This window comes from Schistocerca nitens, chromosome 4 (assembly GCF_023898315.1).
Source record: "Schistocerca nitens isolate TAMUIC-IGC-003100 chromosome 4, iqSchNite1.1, whole genome shotgun sequence".
Taxonomy (NCBI): domain Eukaryota; kingdom Metazoa; phylum Arthropoda; class Insecta; order Orthoptera; family Acrididae; genus Schistocerca; species Schistocerca nitens.
The window spans coordinates 987,670,780-987,688,647 of NC_064617.1; the positions used below are offsets into that span (position 1 = coordinate 987,670,780).

At 39.9% G+C, this 17,868-nt stretch overlaps 2 protein-coding genes across 4 annotated transcripts in view; both read right to left on the bottom strand.

Moving 5' to 3' along the window:
- The window catches only part of LOC126253702 (CD151 antigen-like), a 247,146-nt gene that overhangs the window by 65,180 nt on the left and 164,098 nt on the right, over window positions 1-17,868 (bottom strand). Inside the window, exons 7-8 of one of the 2 annotated variants that reach the window (XR_007546017.1) lie at window positions 8,224-8,331; window positions 1,585-2,776 (exon numbers count right to left, since the gene is read on the bottom strand). Coding sequence is in view for 1 of the 2 variants with exons in the window: in XM_049955229.1 (XP_049811186.1) it covers window positions 2,729-2,776; window positions 8,224-8,331 (156 nt within the window). In the remaining variant the exon portion in view is untranslated. Of the gene's footprint in view, window positions 1-1,413; window positions 2,777-8,223; window positions 8,332-17,868 lie in introns of those variants that run through there. The other variant, XM_049955229.1, reaches the window with a different exon arrangement.
- LOC126253704 (CD151 antigen-like) overlaps window positions 1-17,868 on the bottom strand; it is a 115,223-nt gene that overhangs the window by 65,180 nt on the left and 32,175 nt on the right. The gene's annotated exons all lie outside the window — the stretch shown is intronic.

Here is a 17,868-nt window from a genome sequence, read left to right on the forward strand (position 1 = left end):
AAAAACTAATTTTTATTTTAGCTGTTATATAATGTATTATTATTAACCGTACTCCATTTCTGATGCTACTTGCTTCTTGTACTGCAGTCATTGTGACAAAGTTATTTAATAACTCTACGGGATGCCACCCCATAAAAAATCTTCCAATGTTAACTTATTACTTCCATCAATGTGCTGTTCTCACAAACAAGATTAGTTTATTTTGGTATCTCACTAAGAATGGAGAAAAACTTTATAGCCCATGTTCAGTGTTCTGTTATCATATTGACTTTGATTCCTTCACAAACACTTTGAACTCTCACTAATTGAATCATATCTCAGCAATAGAAAATAAATTGTAAAGCATAATAGCCAAAAGTCACAGACTAAGTATAAAACGAGGTGTTCCTCATGGGTCAGTGCTTGGCCCACTACTATTTATATTAGTTGTAAATGACTTTCCGAGTAACTTACCCTGTAAATCTATCCTCTATGCTGATGACACAACATAAGCTAATTCCAGAAAGGATATAAACAAATTTAAGGAGGAAAGTGAAGAATGTCTCAAAATATCTAACATCTGGTTTAAAGCTAATGAGTTAACTATGAACCATGAAAAGCCTGTCAAGATAATCTTCAGTCTATCAAACAGCAACATTGAGTTATCATCTGTTAAACTACAAGGAATACACAATGACTTGGAATTAACATGGAACACACATACAGATTATGTGTTACACAAGATTTATTACTTCATTCATACTTCGCCTTCTTTCACTGCCATCTTCAATATGGCATTCTTTTATGCGGTAACTGGATTCACTGACAAGACCTCATGTAGACCTTATTTTAAGGACTTCAAAATTCTCACAGTCCCATCTCTTTGCATATATTGTTGCCTATTAAACATAAAAGAAAACTTAAACTGCTACACTGTAAGGAAATCTGTTCATCAACACAATACTCAACAAACAAATAAGATTGATATACCCACAACTAGGCTTAAGAAAACCCAATCTAGCTATGAATACATAGGCATAAAATTATTCAACACTTTACCCATACAGGCTCAATTGGTTTCACTGGATATTTTCAAAACTAAAACCAAAGTGTGGATGAAGGAAAATACTTTCTATAGTATAGAGGAATTTCAGAATAGTTGTAAAGATGACAATTTATCGATAAATTAAGGCATACTGCAGAGCACTTAAATGTGAATTGCAGAGTAAACGTGTAGATGTATGTATAGATAGATATGGGTGTAGAGGCAGCTATAAGCTAACAGGGTACAGCACTGCTATATTTTTACCATGTAATATTTTGTTACGTAAAACATAATGTACAAATAGCTGTAATTCTTCCGACTACATCAATTGCATGTCAATGCTGAAAGATGGCTAAAATAAATAAATGAATATTAATAGGAATAAGGAATTTTTTAAATATTAATTTCTTTATTTGTATATTACATATTTTCACACATTCTCCTTTATTTAAAATGCACTCTCTTCAACTGTTACATCAGTACAAAAATTTAACACAGGTGTCTAGTTAATGGGTGTTCTTCATATGATACAGTGGTCAGTACTCAATAAAATAAAAAACTCTTCATTGTTATGTTGAATTTGCAGCACATTTCATTTTAACATTTTATCAACTACAGAAAGTTCACTTTAAGCATGTTCTTCACTACTACTATGTAAGAAAGAAAAACTTAACATGCCTGAACAAAAACTTTCACTTACCTTTTACTGACAAGAGCATCAGGTACAAAGAACATTTTTTAAGGAAATGGGTTGACACCATAACATTTTGTTTACACACACACACACACACACACACACACACACACACACACACACACACAGAGTTATTGAGAAATCAAATGTGACATTGCATTGTGCTTTACTATCCATGCTATCACCCATGCTTCCTATTTTTGCAGTAGTGAAGCACTATCAAAATAATCCACTTCACAAACAGAATGTTCACTTTCTAAAGTGAAAATTCAACTTTAACATGAAAGAGGTAATAGCTCCTTATAGACAATGTGCCAATAACTAAATATGTTTTGCCACTGACATAAAATGAAGAGTAAGTAAGGTTGGTGCTTTCCTATACCCACATAATGAATGTGGGTAATAGTTACCTTCTTGCAAAATGAAATAATAGTGATTTTACACAAGAATTATTTTAAATATCTAGAAAATGAGTGTGATGATGTGCAGACAATAGAGTTAAAGAGAATTAAAGTAACTGCAAACTGGCAAGAGCATACTGCCAGTATAATTAACATTTTTAATAATAAATTAAATTCTTGTAGAATATTTCTAAACACAGATTCATAAAGGAATGTTGGTGTAAAGTAGTATGAAAAGCCATATTTTGTATACAGAGATTAATACTGACACACTACAGCAGTCCACAATTCATATATATGAATATGTACAAAGCAATATTTAAATTTGTGCGTGTTGTTTATATTAAGATGAAAATCACTGGTCTTAAGCTTACAGGACACTTCACTGTCTTGTAAAACCATCACTTTTTCTTAACAGATGACAATTCCACTATAAATTTCATGTCTGGCATGAAGTTAAACATCCTTTACATTTTCTTTTCTGTAGCATTCGTAGCTACAGATATTTACAGGAACACACTATCTGGTTAAGTTCTCCGATTTAATTAAACTCCCTTTACACAACACACATTGTGTTCCAATCATGAACACTGATTTAGAAGTGGGGTTTTATTCAATCATCATAAACAGTGCACATGAGAAAATCATCCCCAGCAACTGAAAAAGAAGTTTTCATTAGGCAGCTACAGAACAAATTTATCCTATTGTTTACATTTATAGAATGTGTGCAGTAACTACAACACTAGAGATACTCTTTAATTATATAGCATGTGCTAATAGTACATTCTTGAAGCTAATATGATAAGCTGCTGTTTATGTCAGAATATTATTTCAGATTATGTACAATCTGATCCTCAAATTCTGGCAACACAGCCAGTTAATTGCAATCTCCATCAAATAATTGTTATAACTACAGTTTATTTTTATTACATTTGATGTTAGTATTTACAGTTCAGAAACTTTTCTCAGCTGCAGAGATTCAGTAAAATTGTTGTAACTTTTCCACAGTTAATACCAAATTCAGTTGTCTTGTAATGTACTTTAAACATGATGCTCAATTCTTTCCTTAATAGGTTTGAACAACTTATTTAGAAACATCCACAATAGATTTAATTAGTCATATTTGAATCCATCTGATAATATTTTAGAAAGACATGAAACATGGCTTTTTAAAGCTCATGAGGAAAAAAAGGTCGCACGCATCTTTCTTATTGGCACAACTTCCTTTATCTGTTCATTCAGGCTGGTTCAAGGCCTAAGTGGCAAGCAGCTGCTTGGAGCACCAGGATGGGAGGTGCAAGGCACTGTACAGTGCATGGCAGATGGTGCTATTTACTATTACCAGTCATTTCCTTTCCTGTTCCATTCACAGACAGAGTGAGGGAGAAGTGCGAACTCAATTTTTCCATCTTATTTTCATGGTTCTTACACAAAATATACTTTGGCAGCAGTAGACTCCTATTTCAGTAGGCCTCAAATGTTGATTCTCTAAATTTCTGAACTAGTGCCTCACTAGGAGAGAATTGTCTTCCTTACAGGGTTTTCTATTAGAGTTCACAAAACATCTCTGTAATACTTGCAAGCTGATCAAACCTACTGATAACAAATCTAGCAGCATACCTCCAAACTGCTTTGATGTCTTCCTTTAATCTGACTGGTGGGGATGCCAAACACTAACTACTAAAGAATAGGTCACACCAGCATCATATACACTGTCTCCTTTGTGAGTGAGGAACACTTCCCCAAAATTCTCCTAATAAAACAAAGTTGAGCATTTACCTTCCCTACTACCAACTCAATATGCTTGTTCCATTTCATATTTTATTGCTACATCATACCTAGACATTTATCCACTTTGGCTGTCAAGCAGCACCTTACTAATGCTGTATTCTAACATTACAGGAGTGCTTTTGCTACTCGTCTGCATTAAATTATACTTTTCTACATTTAGAGTGAGCTCCCATTCATAACCACTACAAATTTTGTCCAGGTCATCACTTGTCATCCAACAGTCACTTAATGACACCATCTCAAACACCACAGCACCATTAGCAAACACATTAAATTGCTGTTCACCCTGGTCATCAGATCATTGATGTAGATAGATGACAACTAGTCCTATAGCACTTCCCTGGGACACTCCTGACGATACCTTTGTCTCTGATTAACAGTCACCATCGAGCACAATGTATTGGGTTCTTTTACTTCAAAAGTCTTCAAGCCAGTCAAATATCTAGAAACCTAAACTGTATGCTCAGACTTTGATCAACAGCCTGCTGCGGGCCCCTTGTCAAACACTTTTCCAAAATATGGGCATATGGAATCAGCCTACTGCTGTCCATCCATGGTTTGCAGGATATCCTGAGGAAATGGCAAGATGAGCTTCACAAAGTGATGCTTTCTAAATTTGAGCAGAAGCTTTTCCGTCTGAGCCAACTGTATTACCTTCAGACTCTGAATGTTGTCAAGAATTCTGCAGCACACCAATATCCAGGATATTGGTCTGTAATCATGCAGGTCTGTTCTTTTACCTTTCTTATATACATAAGTCATATGCACTTTTTTCCCACTTACTGGAGACTTTCTGCACTGGGCAAAAGAATTTCAAAGGATAAATGCAGGCTAAGTAAGGGGCAATGCCACTGAGTACTCTCTGAAAACTGAATTGGGATTCCATCTGGACTTTGTGACTTATTTGTTTTGAACTCTTTCATCTACTTCTCTGTGCCACAGATGCTTATTTCTATGTTGTCCTTGTGGGAGTCTGTACAACTGTCCAATGACAATTTGTACAATTCTCCTTTGTGAATGATTTGTTAAATCTGAACTCTAAAACTTCAGTTTTATTTTTGCTGTTTTCTGTTTGCACCTCAGACTGGTCAACAACTGAGTGGATAGAAGCCTTCAATCTGATTAGTGATTTTATGTATCATCAGAATTTTCTCAGGTTCTCGGCAGGATCTTTCCCTAAGGTATGATTGAAGTAGATGTGTGCTTCGCATATTTTCATTTCATTCTATTCCTGTACATCATTTCCATGATGTAGGAATTGTCACAACAAAGTCATCATACAAGTACTACAAACATAATAATGGAATATCACTTTCAAGGCATTTTTAAAAGTATAATTTAGACATATAAATTAAAATTTTTGGCAATAAATTTACACACAATCAAAGCATTCATCTGTGTCATAGAAAGTTTTGCTTAGAAGGTAATTTTTAAGCTCAGTCATAAGTTTTACTTCATCTACTATTTCCTTTATGTACACTGGCAGAGCATTGTAAAGTTTTATTCCAAAATAACTTACATGCTTTTGGGTTTGTGTTGTCCTTACCATTTCTACATACAAATTCTTATGACTTCTAGTATTATAATTGTGGCAGACCTCATTTGTACGTAGATTTTTCATATGTGCTCTTGTACATAGAATGCTTTTAAATATATACAGTGATGGTATTGTGAGTATTTGTAGTTGTTTGAAAAGGGGCCTACAATGAGTTCTTGGAGGATTGTGTGTTATGATTCGTATAGCTCTTTTCTGAAATTTGAAGATATCTATTAAGATTTATTTAGTTTTACCCCAGAACACTATGCCATAAAACACTATGGACTGAAAGCAAGCAAAATACACTAGTCTAGTACAGTCTGTGCTGCATACTCTAGATAATATCCTCAATGCAAAACATGCCGAATTGAGCCTGTGGGATAAATACTTGAGATGGTCTTCCCAGCTGAAGTTTTGATCAATGTGAATGCCCAAAAAGTTTGTGGATTGCACACTATCTCATATCAATTAGTTTTAACTGGAGGTCCATATCTTGGGTTGCTTTGCCATACTGTATATAATTTGTTTTACTTAGATTAAGCATTAACTCGTTGGCCATTGTTGTATATATTTCAGGACTATGTCACTTGTGGTGGTTAATGATTTTTTACCACCACTTATAGTTATGCTCGTGTCATCTGCAAACATTATTTTGGTAGAAATATTTGGATTTTTATGCCACTTATATAAAGCAAGAATAATAAGGGATCAAGAACACTGCCTTGTGGGACACCTATTTCCAATTTCTTTGCATCTGAAATCCACTTGGTTTTCTGTTCTACTTCTACCACCTGAATTCTATCTTTAAGGTAAGATAGAAACCATTGCCTCACAACTCCCCTTACACCTGTTGCCTCCATCTTGTTTAACAGAATTAGGTGATTTACTGTATCGAAAGCTTTAGATAGATCTAAGTTAATTCCCACTACACGTTTTTTAGTGTCAAGATTCCCGACAATCTCTTCAGTATAGGCACCGATAGCTGTTACGTGGTGTGGCCCGAGTGAAAGCCATGTTGATTACTGTTCAGAAGTTTGTAAGCATCTAAGTATTGATATATTGATCATCTTACTGTCACATGAATTTCTTTTAACTTTTGGCTGTCAACTTTTGCGCATTATTTTTTTTTTTAACCGAAGGTTCATCCTTAATCAACTTACTTGGCACAAACATCTCTAGGGTGCGAATTACAATCAGTTTAAATTTTGCCCATAATTCCTTTATGTCCACCATATTTAAGCTAAATGAAGTCCATTTTTTGTCCAAGTGGGATGCTAACAACTGTGTACCTGCTTTTTTCCTAGTATAAATACTCTCCTTGCCCTCGCAATGGTTTTATTAACTATAGTAACTACTGTCACTATGATGACATGATCACTAATCCCAGTTTCTGTACCAACTGTTGATAAAGTCAGGCCTGTTTCTAGCTACAAGGTCTAGAATATTTTCATTGTGCATGGGTTGTCTAATTGTTCAAGGATGTTTTCAGAAAATGTGTAAAAACTTACTTCACAAGGCTGTCTGCCCATACCACCTGCAGTGAATCCATAGACACCCCAGTCTATACTCTATAAATTAAAGTCACCTCCAACTAATGATAGATGATCTGGGTATTTCAGCACTACTGTTTGTAAAATTTCCTTAAATGATTCCAAAACTATTATGGCAGAATCTGATAATTAGCTTAAGTTCACCTAGGTCTGCTACTGGTGTCCACTGTCACACTGAAAATCAATCTCATTGGAGACAATATTTTTGTCAACAACAATGAACACCCACCCCTCCCCTCCTCCTCTGGGTTTCGGCCAGCTCTCAGTTCTGAGAATAATTTGAGTGCTACAAATACTTTGACAAATTACAGTTAAAATTTTGAGAGTCTAAGTACCTGCACTCCATACACAACCTGATTTTGCTTTCTGCATATCTAATGGTGAGTGTTCGGAGGACCTTAAACAACCGCTTAGCCAAAAAGACTTGTATGCCCTCTGCAAGTACCCTACTACCTGAGCAACTGTTTCTTTGTTTAGTGCACCCCTAATCTATGAAAGGAAGTCTTAAAACTCTCCACCCATAATGCAGATCCAGAAATCTCCCACCGTGACCCTCCACTTGACTCCAAACCAAAGGACCCCAATTGGCTCTGGGTACAATGCTGCAAACTGTGAGCTCAACTTGCATCTTGCAACCAAGACCAGCAGTCTCCTTCATCTCCACAAGCCACCTGTAGGAAATGAAGGAAAACACAAGCGACTGGTGTCACTGTTGCTAACATGACTACTATTCCCTGCACCCTCAATAGCCACAGGCAGGGCTGCCTTCACATCTCAGATGAGGTCCTACAAGAGACACACTGAATGCACATTAGAATTCTTTCTGGCCCTGGGCACTGTTTCCCTCAGGGTTTACACGAGGCACCTAGCATTGGAGCTTCCATTAAGTAGTGACCCCCTCCAACTGAACTCCAACACCTCAGAACAAACTGCCCAAGATGGCAGTCGTGCATATGTGCATGTGTTTCCATTTCTTCTTCTGATGAAGGCTGTGGCTGAAAGCTTTTGTACAAGTGTCTAATTGTGCCCATCTGCAACTTAACATGTCATATTTACAGTAAGTAGCACTATCTCTTCCTACAGTGTTCATGTTCCAACCTGGAATTTCCATTGTTTGATTTAACCATAATACTTTGTTTTGTTACCCAAAACACTTCAATTTCATTTTGTTTAGAAAATGTTATAATGTTGCTCCACTACTGGCAAACAAATTTATCACTACTCACCATGATACATGCTACACCTATACCAGCACCACCAATCACAGTTGCATGATCTTGCACAAATTTTTCAGCTTTTTCAAGGCAGCCAGATTCCCATGGGTTGCAGAAAGTCTAAAAGTAAACACAGACATAATTACATTACTTTTGTATACTGTTTAGGCCACATAGCATATGGTACTTTAAATACAAAGGTAAGACTCATCCACACACAATTTTACTGGATACTTAAGAGATGTGTAATGTTGATTATACTCTTCCCTCCTCAAGGATTCACTAGTGATTTAGGAAGAGTTGTTGAAGAAAGCACTATTAACGTTTTTCAGTACAATACTATTGTTGTTTTCTCTATAATAGGACAAATAATTTCTGAAGTTGCTTTATTCCTGAGAGCAAAATATTCACAAGGAAATTATGTTCCTGATTTATTCATTCTTGAGTTTCTAAATGTCATCATTAGTACTAAACTGAGGGTCAAGTTTGTGTCACAAGACATTAATGACTAAAAATATACAAAAATGTTGACTTTTGAAACAAGAACTTTGGGGGCAGAAATCAAAAGTAGTTGACAAAAAAATTAACATATGCTGGAAATCTTTTTTTGATGCACGTTATCTTTAAGTAGTAGAAGTAGAAATAGTGAGCATGTGTCTTAAAAATATAGAATGTCTCGTCTTGTTTTCCTGTACTAAAACTGCTAACACTTGTCTCTTAAATATAGTGTTACAATAAAAATGCTCAAATGAGTCTAAAACACTAACTTAGGAGATGACTGGAATATCACCCAGAATGCTTCACACACAACTGAAATTTAATGCAAGTCAGCAGGTAAACCTGTTGCTACACACGTTTCCTGATACACTTTCAGTTAAAATTTACTGTTCAAATATTTGTATACCACAGGTACCCACACAATGGTGGACCCTCTGCTAGAGAAGAAACCTATGTATCTTAAGATGGCAACCTATCCCGAGGTGCTGTTTCCTCAGTGGCCAGGAGGTGGTGTGCCACAGTGCGGGGGAGGGGGTTGATTTTATGGCTTGACTTACTACAACCACTTACTTGAGCCAATTTCACTCCCACTGACATGACGTGCCTCAGCAGCAAGATAATATGTAGGTGAATGGCACATTGGGCCACTATGTGTCATATGCAGGCACCCTCAGCTGCACATTTGCAGTCAGGTATTGTCTTCAGAATGAGATTTTCACTCTGCAGCGGAGTGTGCGCTGATATGAAACTTCCTGGCAGATTAAAACTGTGTGCCCGACCGAGACTCGAACTCTGGACCTTTGCCTTTCGCAGGCAAGTGCTCTAGGAGGAGGTAGGAGACGAGGTACTGGCAGAAGTAAAGCTGTGAGTACCGGCCGTGAGTCGTGCTTCAGTAGCTCAGTTGGTAGAGCTCTTGCCCGGGAAAGGCAAAGGTCCCGGGTTCGAGTCTCGGTTGGGCACACAGTTTTAATCTGCCAGGAAGTTTCAGGTATTGTCTTATCCCCAACTTCACAATGCGTACAAGGGTTTTCTTCCTTCAAGAATGTGAAGACTGTCCTGTCTCTTAAAATGGCTATTACAGTGTCTTGCACTGTACTGAATATCATCACAGTACTAGTATCAACTGCTGCTGACAGTGTGTCAACTAACTTTAAGAAATTGGTGGGACATGTCGGAAATGAAATTTCACTTACTCTTGCCCGAGGGCACTGGGGTAGCAGAAAGCTGACTCCACAGCAGTTGCAACAGTCACATATGTGTAATGTTCTGCCATTGCCGAAACAAGGTCTACAGTGCTTGTGTGTAGGCTCCCTTGTGCTAGCATGACTTAACACTGGAAACCTGGAGCGTGCGTTTGAAATTTCCCTGATAGCTCTCCGTGCTTTAGTGGAACTCTCAGTTAATCAAGTTCGGGAACTTTCACTGACTTTTTTATTACTTTCCTAATTAACTGGTCTTGCTTTCACCATAAAAAGCCAGAAGTCAGGTCGTTCATTGTTGGTCTGCACTTTATCTTTCATTGTTTCTGTTTGTGACCACAAAGCAGCACTCATTCAACCAAGGGAAAAGCTGCTGTCTGAGATTGCCCAAAGACTGATGTGTCAACAGCCATGTGGGTCACATCTGTTACTCACTGTCAAATGGAAACTGTTACGCAAGAAGCTTCTGTTCAATATTTTATCAAACTTTGTGGGGACTGGAAGGATTACTATTCTCATTGGTGTTATGATATAGTAAATAATATAATACAAAATTGTTAAGGCTTTCGTGGCCACTTGTTGACAAACTGCCGATTGGCTTCTGTCTCGGGTTCTTTGGCCGACGTTCATCTAGTGATTTTTCTGACGTTTCGCCAGCACGAGTGGCTGGCATTGTCAAAGCTTCACCCTCCATTGCCGGTGGTGAACTGGAGCCGAGCTTGCGGCCGCAGACTATATTTACCTGGCGCGCCAACGTCCGAGGGCTTCTCCGCGGTCATTTCCGGTGCGGTTCTCCTCTTGCTACCTGCGACGGTCGTTCGCTGCAGTACGGGAAGCCAGGATCCATTTACCTTAAGGCTTTCCTCTTTCTTGTTCAAACTGTTCACATGTTTTTGTATTTCTACAGCTTCTCTGAACAAGCGCGTGTGATAGTGGTTCTCTACAGCCAGAACTTCCGTGTCGGCGAATTTTATTACGTGGTCGGTCTCATTCAGTGCGTGCTCTGCCACGGCCGATTTCTCCACCTGCCCCAACCTGCAATGTCGCTTATACTCCTTGATCCTGGTGTTGATAGATCATCCAGTCATTCCGACATAAACTTTTCCGCATATGCATGGTATACGGTATATTCCCGACGTTGCAAGTGGGTCTCTTTTCTCCTTCGCCGATCTAAGACACTCTTTGATCTTCTTTGTCGGTTTGAAAATCATCTTTACGCCATGTTTGCGCAATATGCGGCCGAGTCTGTCCGTCACTCTGGGAATGTATGGTAGAAAGGCCGTACCCGACATATCTTTTTCTGGTTCCTTACTTCGCAGAGTGTTTGGCTCTGTTACTCTACTTATATAATTTGTGGAGTACCCATTGCTCCTCAGTACAGTTTCCAGGTGTTGCATTTCTCGTTTGAGGTGTTGCGGCTCACATATTCGTCCTGCTCTAGTTACGAGCGTACTAATCCTGCCTCTTTTCTGGCTCGGGTGTTGGTTTGACAGTTTGTGCAGGTATCGGTCCGTGTGTGTCGTGTATCACACAGAATATGAATCTATTAGTCAAGGCGTCTTCTCTGCCGGCGGACATACAGAGAAACCTGCGCAACACAGAAGCCCTACCACCTCGGCTGTATGGATTACCCAAGATCCGTAAGAACAACGTTCCACTGAGACCGATCGTTAGCGTTCCTGGATCACCGACATATAAACTGGCAAAACACTTGGCCTCTCTGCTCCAGCCACATGTGGGGAAGACCAACACATACATTAAGGACTCAGGACATTTCATTGAGAAGCTGAAGAAACTGAAACTTGCACCAAACGACATCTTGGTCAGCTTTGATGTTGTTTCGTTATTTGCGAAAGTGCCACTCCGTGACGCTCTGGAGCACATCGGTTCCATTTTCCCGCAGGACATCAGAATGCTCTTCCATGCATGTCTCACCACGAGCTATTTCACGTGGAATGGCGATTTCTACGAACAGTTGGAAGGCGTTGCCATGGGTAGTCCTCTCAGTCCAGTGGTGGCCAACTTCTTCATGGAACAATTCGAAGCACACGCACTGGACTCAGCGACTTGCAAACCTAAGGTGTGGTACAGGTATGTCGATGATACTTTCGTGGTGTGGAGCCATGGTGAAGAACAGCTCAGTGACTTCCTAAGGCACTTGAACAGCCTCCATGCCAACATAACATTTACCATGGAAGTAGAAAAAGACAAGAAACTGCCATTTCTAGATGTGCTGCTCCAAGGGACGGCGAAAACCTGGGACACAGCGTGTATCGAAAACCGACACACACGGACCGATACCTGCACAAACTGTCAAACCACCACCCGAGCCAGAAAAGAGGCATGATTAGTATGCTCGTAACGAGAGCAGGACGAATATGTGAGCCGCAACACCTCAAACGAGAAATGCAACACCTGGAAACTGTACTGAGGAGCAATGGGTACTCCACAAATTATATAAGTAGAGTAACAGAGCCAAACACTCTGCGAAGTAAGGAACCAGAAAAAGAAATGTCGGGTATGGCCTTTCTGCCATACATTCCCAGAGTGACGGACAGAATCGGCCGCATATTGCGCAAACATGGCGTAAAGATGATTTTCAAACCGACAAAGAAGATCAAAGAGTGTCTTAGATCGGCGAAGGAGAAGAGAGACCCACTTGCAATGTCGAGAATATACCGCATACCATGCACATGCGGAAAAGTTCATGTCGGAATGACTGGACGATCTATCAACACCAGGGTCAAGGAGTATAAGCGACATTGCAGGTTGGGGCAGGTGGAGAAATCGGCCGTGGCAGAGCACGCACTGAATGAGACCGACCACGTAATAAAATTCACCGACACGGAAGTTCTGGCTGTAGAGAACCACTATCACACGCGCTTGTTCAGAGAAGCTGTAGAAATACAAAAACACGCGAACAGTTTGAACAAGAAAGAGGAAAGCCTTAAGGTAAACGGATCCTGGCTTCCCGTACTGCAGCGAACGACCATCGCAGGTAGCAAGAGGAGAACCGCACCGGAAATGACCGTGGAGAAGCCCTCGGACGTTGGCGCGCCAGGTAAATATAGTCTGCAGCCGCGAGCTCGGCTCCAGTTCACCACCGGCAATGGAGGGTGAAGCTTTGACAATGCCAGCCACTCGTGCTGGCGAAACGTCATAAAAATCATTAGATGAACGTCGGCCGAAGAACCCGAGACAGAAGCCAATCGGCAGTTTGTCAAATGATATAATATTACTCCTTACATATTGTTGGTTTCAGGAACTTTTGAAGCTGAGTGCACCTTTTCCTGGTGGAGGCATTGTCTTTATTTTAATGTCAGCAATGACCAAGTCTAGTGCTGGTAATGTTGTGCGCACACATGCACATGTGTTTTTTGTGTGTTTTCTGAAGGTTTTTATCTACAGTTAAATGTGAAACAGTCTTCTCTTTGTGCTCATCTGCAGCAACTTACCACGTTATCTGTACCGTGATTAGTCATCTATCCTTTTCCAGTTATCGTTGTTGCTAGTTGCATCACAGTTTAACTCCCTTCTTGTTCTAAATCTTTCACAGCATATATGCTGCTGGTGGGAACTAAATATCAACTGTACATCATGGTCAAATGTAACAACTGTTTCGATCTAATGACATGATGGATGCATATTCTTACTTGTGTGCCTTAGTATAATTTGCAATGGATTTATATATTTAATTTATTGAATGACAATCTGGTGAGGTTTGTATGAATTGCTACTGAACAGTAGTGACAATTATTGCTACTTCCTTTGGTAACAAGGGATTTTGTTTTCCTTGGAATACACTACAATTCATGTCAAATTTTATAAAAAGATTCTTAGGGGAAATTGGCTTAATATAATTGGTCAAGCTAATTGCTTACCCTGACTTACTTAAAAGGATTTATGACTAAGTATAACATGTAGCAACAGTTAAGTAATTCCCCGTCAATGTAATCTCACACTGATGTAATAAAGGGAATAGGTGCTTTTTTTCTTTGATTATTCCAATTTGGAAAGAAATAATACCATAATATAGGTGTAAATCGCAAAGGGAATTTGATAACCAAACAGCTTAAGATTTATTTACTTACATTCCTGTCTGCAGCTCTATGGTGAGAAGAAATCTATCCTTTTCATAAAAATAATATTCTCTGGTATTTTGATATGTGAACTTGACATTTACATTGAGACTGAGGGTCAAGGAATAATGTTCATCACAAATTGTATAATATCGCTAGAATATGCAACACATTGATTTGAGAAGTGTCTTGTTTATTTATGCAGTCTGGTCTCGGTAGCTAGAGCTGCATTTGTGTGAATGCGTGTGTACGTTGTCTCATTCAGAATTATGACCTTTTGGCTGAAAGCTTACTTGTTTGATAGTCGTCTTCTTGTGCCTATCTGCAACTTAGCATCTCCGCCATATGGTGATTAGCAATCCCTCCTTTTCATAATATTGTCATTTACACAGTTGTACATTTGCTGAATCTGAAGAAGGCTGAGCTTTTTAGAATCCAGGGTCACAAAGCAATAAAAAGGTGAATTAAATAATATCAAATAATTACAGGCGACGGAAAAATTAGTCGCCAACACCGGGGAATACCACAGTATCCATATAAGGTGACCCCATTAGTATGAATACATTCTTGTATTCACTGTTGCTTGACAGCAAATAGCCTCCAGATATCTTGAGGACTTTCTTGCTATCCCTGAATGGCATGCTGTGTCATTTCATGAACACTGCTGTGTGCAAGCTTGTATGAAAGTATATATTTTCCCCATCACATCCCACACATCTTATATGGGTGACAAAAGCAGGGGACTTACCAGGTCAGTCAAGCATTTTCATATTTTAGAAGGCATGTATGATGTGAACTGCAATATTGGATCTTGCATTAATCTGCTGAAATATGACATCTGGTACACTGATCAGTAAGAGTATAACAACAAGCTTACCATTCTTTCCATATAGTGATGAACATTCAGCCTACTTTTGACAATTACCAAATCAGTTCTGTCACCATATCAAACAACTTAGCACAACACAATTCCACAAGTTGGAGAAGTAAGGGTGTTGAGAACAGCTGCTTCATGTGACTATTCACCAGGTCATCTGCAGATACTTCAGAATTATTGTGTCCACCACAAACAAAAGTGAAACTCATTGCCAGATCCCACAGAATGTGACTAAAAGTGGCAGGCGACTTTGGTTCTACACCATGCGAGACCCTTTCGTCTACGGTAAGCAGTCATCAGTAAACGAAACATGACAACTTGAGATTTCCACTAGCTTTCAGTAATCAGTTACCAACAGTTCGTGCTGGCACTGCCTGTAACACCTGCCCAGACTTCAACTGTTGCCTTTTGTCTCCATGTTAGCTCCAGTTTAAGAACCCACGGTCATCTCGTGGTACGGCCCTTCTGGAAGGCCTGTGCCTACCCTTTTCGCCACAATGTTGTCCTGAGACCATTTCATTGTCAATGATTCTACAGTCAATGCACAGCAGCGAACACACACACACACACACACACACACACACACACTCACTCTCACTCACTGTGTGTGTGTGTGTGTGTGTGTGTGTGTGTGTGTGAGAGAGAGAGAGAGAGAGAGAGAGAGAGAGAGAGAGAGAGAGAGAGAGAGAGAGGAGAAAACCACAAAAATGACAGGAGGGCAACAAACACTAAAATTTGACAAGAAAACCAGAGAGAGACCCAAGAAACATGAAGAGATCAAAATAAGAGAGCAGATTATCATGGCTGGCTCACCACTAGAATAAAAAGGAGAAGCCAGCCACTCTGCAACGCATTAAAACCTCCACCCCAAAAGCACTAGGGTGGAGGAAACGGAGGGACAAAGGACAAGTGCTAAAATTTAGATCAAATATAAAACCCACTCTCACGAATAAAACTCAAAACTAAAACTGCTGTTGAGGCACCAGAGGTGATAGGAAAGTTGTAACCATGCGTTAGCCACGTATGGCCAATGTGGACTTACCAGAGGACAATTGATTTCCTGTGAGAGGACCGCATGGAAGACTTCCACACATTCGTAGTGTCCTTGTAACAACAAGGACACTGTACTATTGTACATATAAGTAATTTTTTTTTCTTCTGATTTTTCGATAAACTTGTGTAATTGATGTTCTGATTTCATTTCTTTTTTTTTTTCATGTTGTTATGTTAAGAAAACTGTAAATAAGTCTCAATGGGAATATTAATGTTTATGTCAAATATCTAGCAATATTGTAATAGAATTGAACTGTAGCAAATGTTCAAACTGTTGTAAGATGTTTAAAAATTGTAACTGTGCATCTGGTCCATACGTAGGTAATGTGTTAGGATATGTAGAATGCAAAACCTCGGGTGAATACCCAGTCTGTAAGGGAGCGGTAAAAGGTGGATGGCAGGCGAGTGCGGGAAAATGCGCACGGGCACCGCATGGCACAACGGGCTTCAGTAGTAGTTCAAGTTTGGCATTGGTTTGAGCAACACCTTCTGGTGCGATGAGGCTCTCCTGGAAGACATAGCTTCACTGAACCTCGGGTATGCCGTTCCAACGCCCACACAGCATGGCAAAATTCCATAGGCGCTAAATGGAAAGGTGTTGCTACACTAAGAAGAATTAAAGTGTCGATACGTCAAGAGCCATAGCTGCTGTTGTATGTGTGCTCTGTGCCTCGTCATCTCGCCGCCCGCCAACCGCCGCATCGATACTAGCAGGTTGAAACTTTTAGTACTGTATTCGTATGGATCAGAGAGTGAACTCTGCAATAATAACCTAAATTTTACCAGAACATTCCCATCATTTAATTATCCTCACATCTAACCTAGACAGGGTCCTTTCCAAATATTGTGCAATCCGAGTGTCCCGAAAGAAAATTTAAAATTTGTGTTCATAATAATTATTTGCAGACCTAGCTATGTTACAATGGTGTTTAAAGAAACGTTTCGTAAATGAACCAGTAAATGAATAACGAAAGCCTAACGAAGTTGAAAGATAACTTTAATATTGATATAGTAATGAAGTTTAATTGTTTCGAGACAGATATAAAGGTATTTAAATGAGCAGTAAATAAGATGAAAAGAGTAGTAACTTATATACTGGAAATCTTGAACACACAATAAATTCAGTAACCATAACAGTTTCAGGGTGGTAATGGGCGGAGCTTGAAACCTCCGCAAAAAGACGGCCGAAGGCGTTGGAGACAGCCACAGGATCAACGAGGACCTCATTACCTGAGGTCAGGTCAGGTACCGAGGAGTGGGCCTTAATGCCCGGCAGCCGGCGCAGGCCACCCCATACGACAGAAGAGGGAGTAAAACTGTTAAAGGAGCTGGTGAAAGAGGCCCAACAAGCTTTTTTGCTGTCTTTGATGACTCTACGGCATTGCACTCGGAACCGTTTGTATCCAATACAATTCGCCAACGTAGGATGGCGGCGAAAGGTGCGTAAAGCACGTCGTCGAGCACGGATAGCGTCTCTACAAGCCTCGTTCCACCAGGGGACAGAAACGCGATGTGAAGAAGAGGTAGTACAAGGAATGGAACGTTCGGCAGCATTGATGATAACAGCCGTGAGGTATTCGACCTGACTGTCACAACTGAGAAAATCGTGGTCCGGAAAGGTCGCCAGGGAGGAGTAAAGTCCCCAGTCAGTTTTCGGTATGTTCCAGCTCGAAGGACGTGGGGATGGGGTGTGGTGCAGGAGACGAACGACACAGGGGAAGTGGTCGCTCGAATAGGTGTCAGAAAGGACATACCACTCGAACCGACGGGCAAGAGTGGTAGAACAGAGCGAGAGGTCCAAGTGGGAGTAGGTATGAGTAGAGTCTGAGAGGAAAGTCAGGGCGCCAGTATTGAGGCAGACAAGATTGAGATGGTTGAAGACATCCGCCAAGAGTGAGCCTCTTTGACAGGATGCAGGAGAGCCCCAAACGGGATGATGGGCATTGAAGTC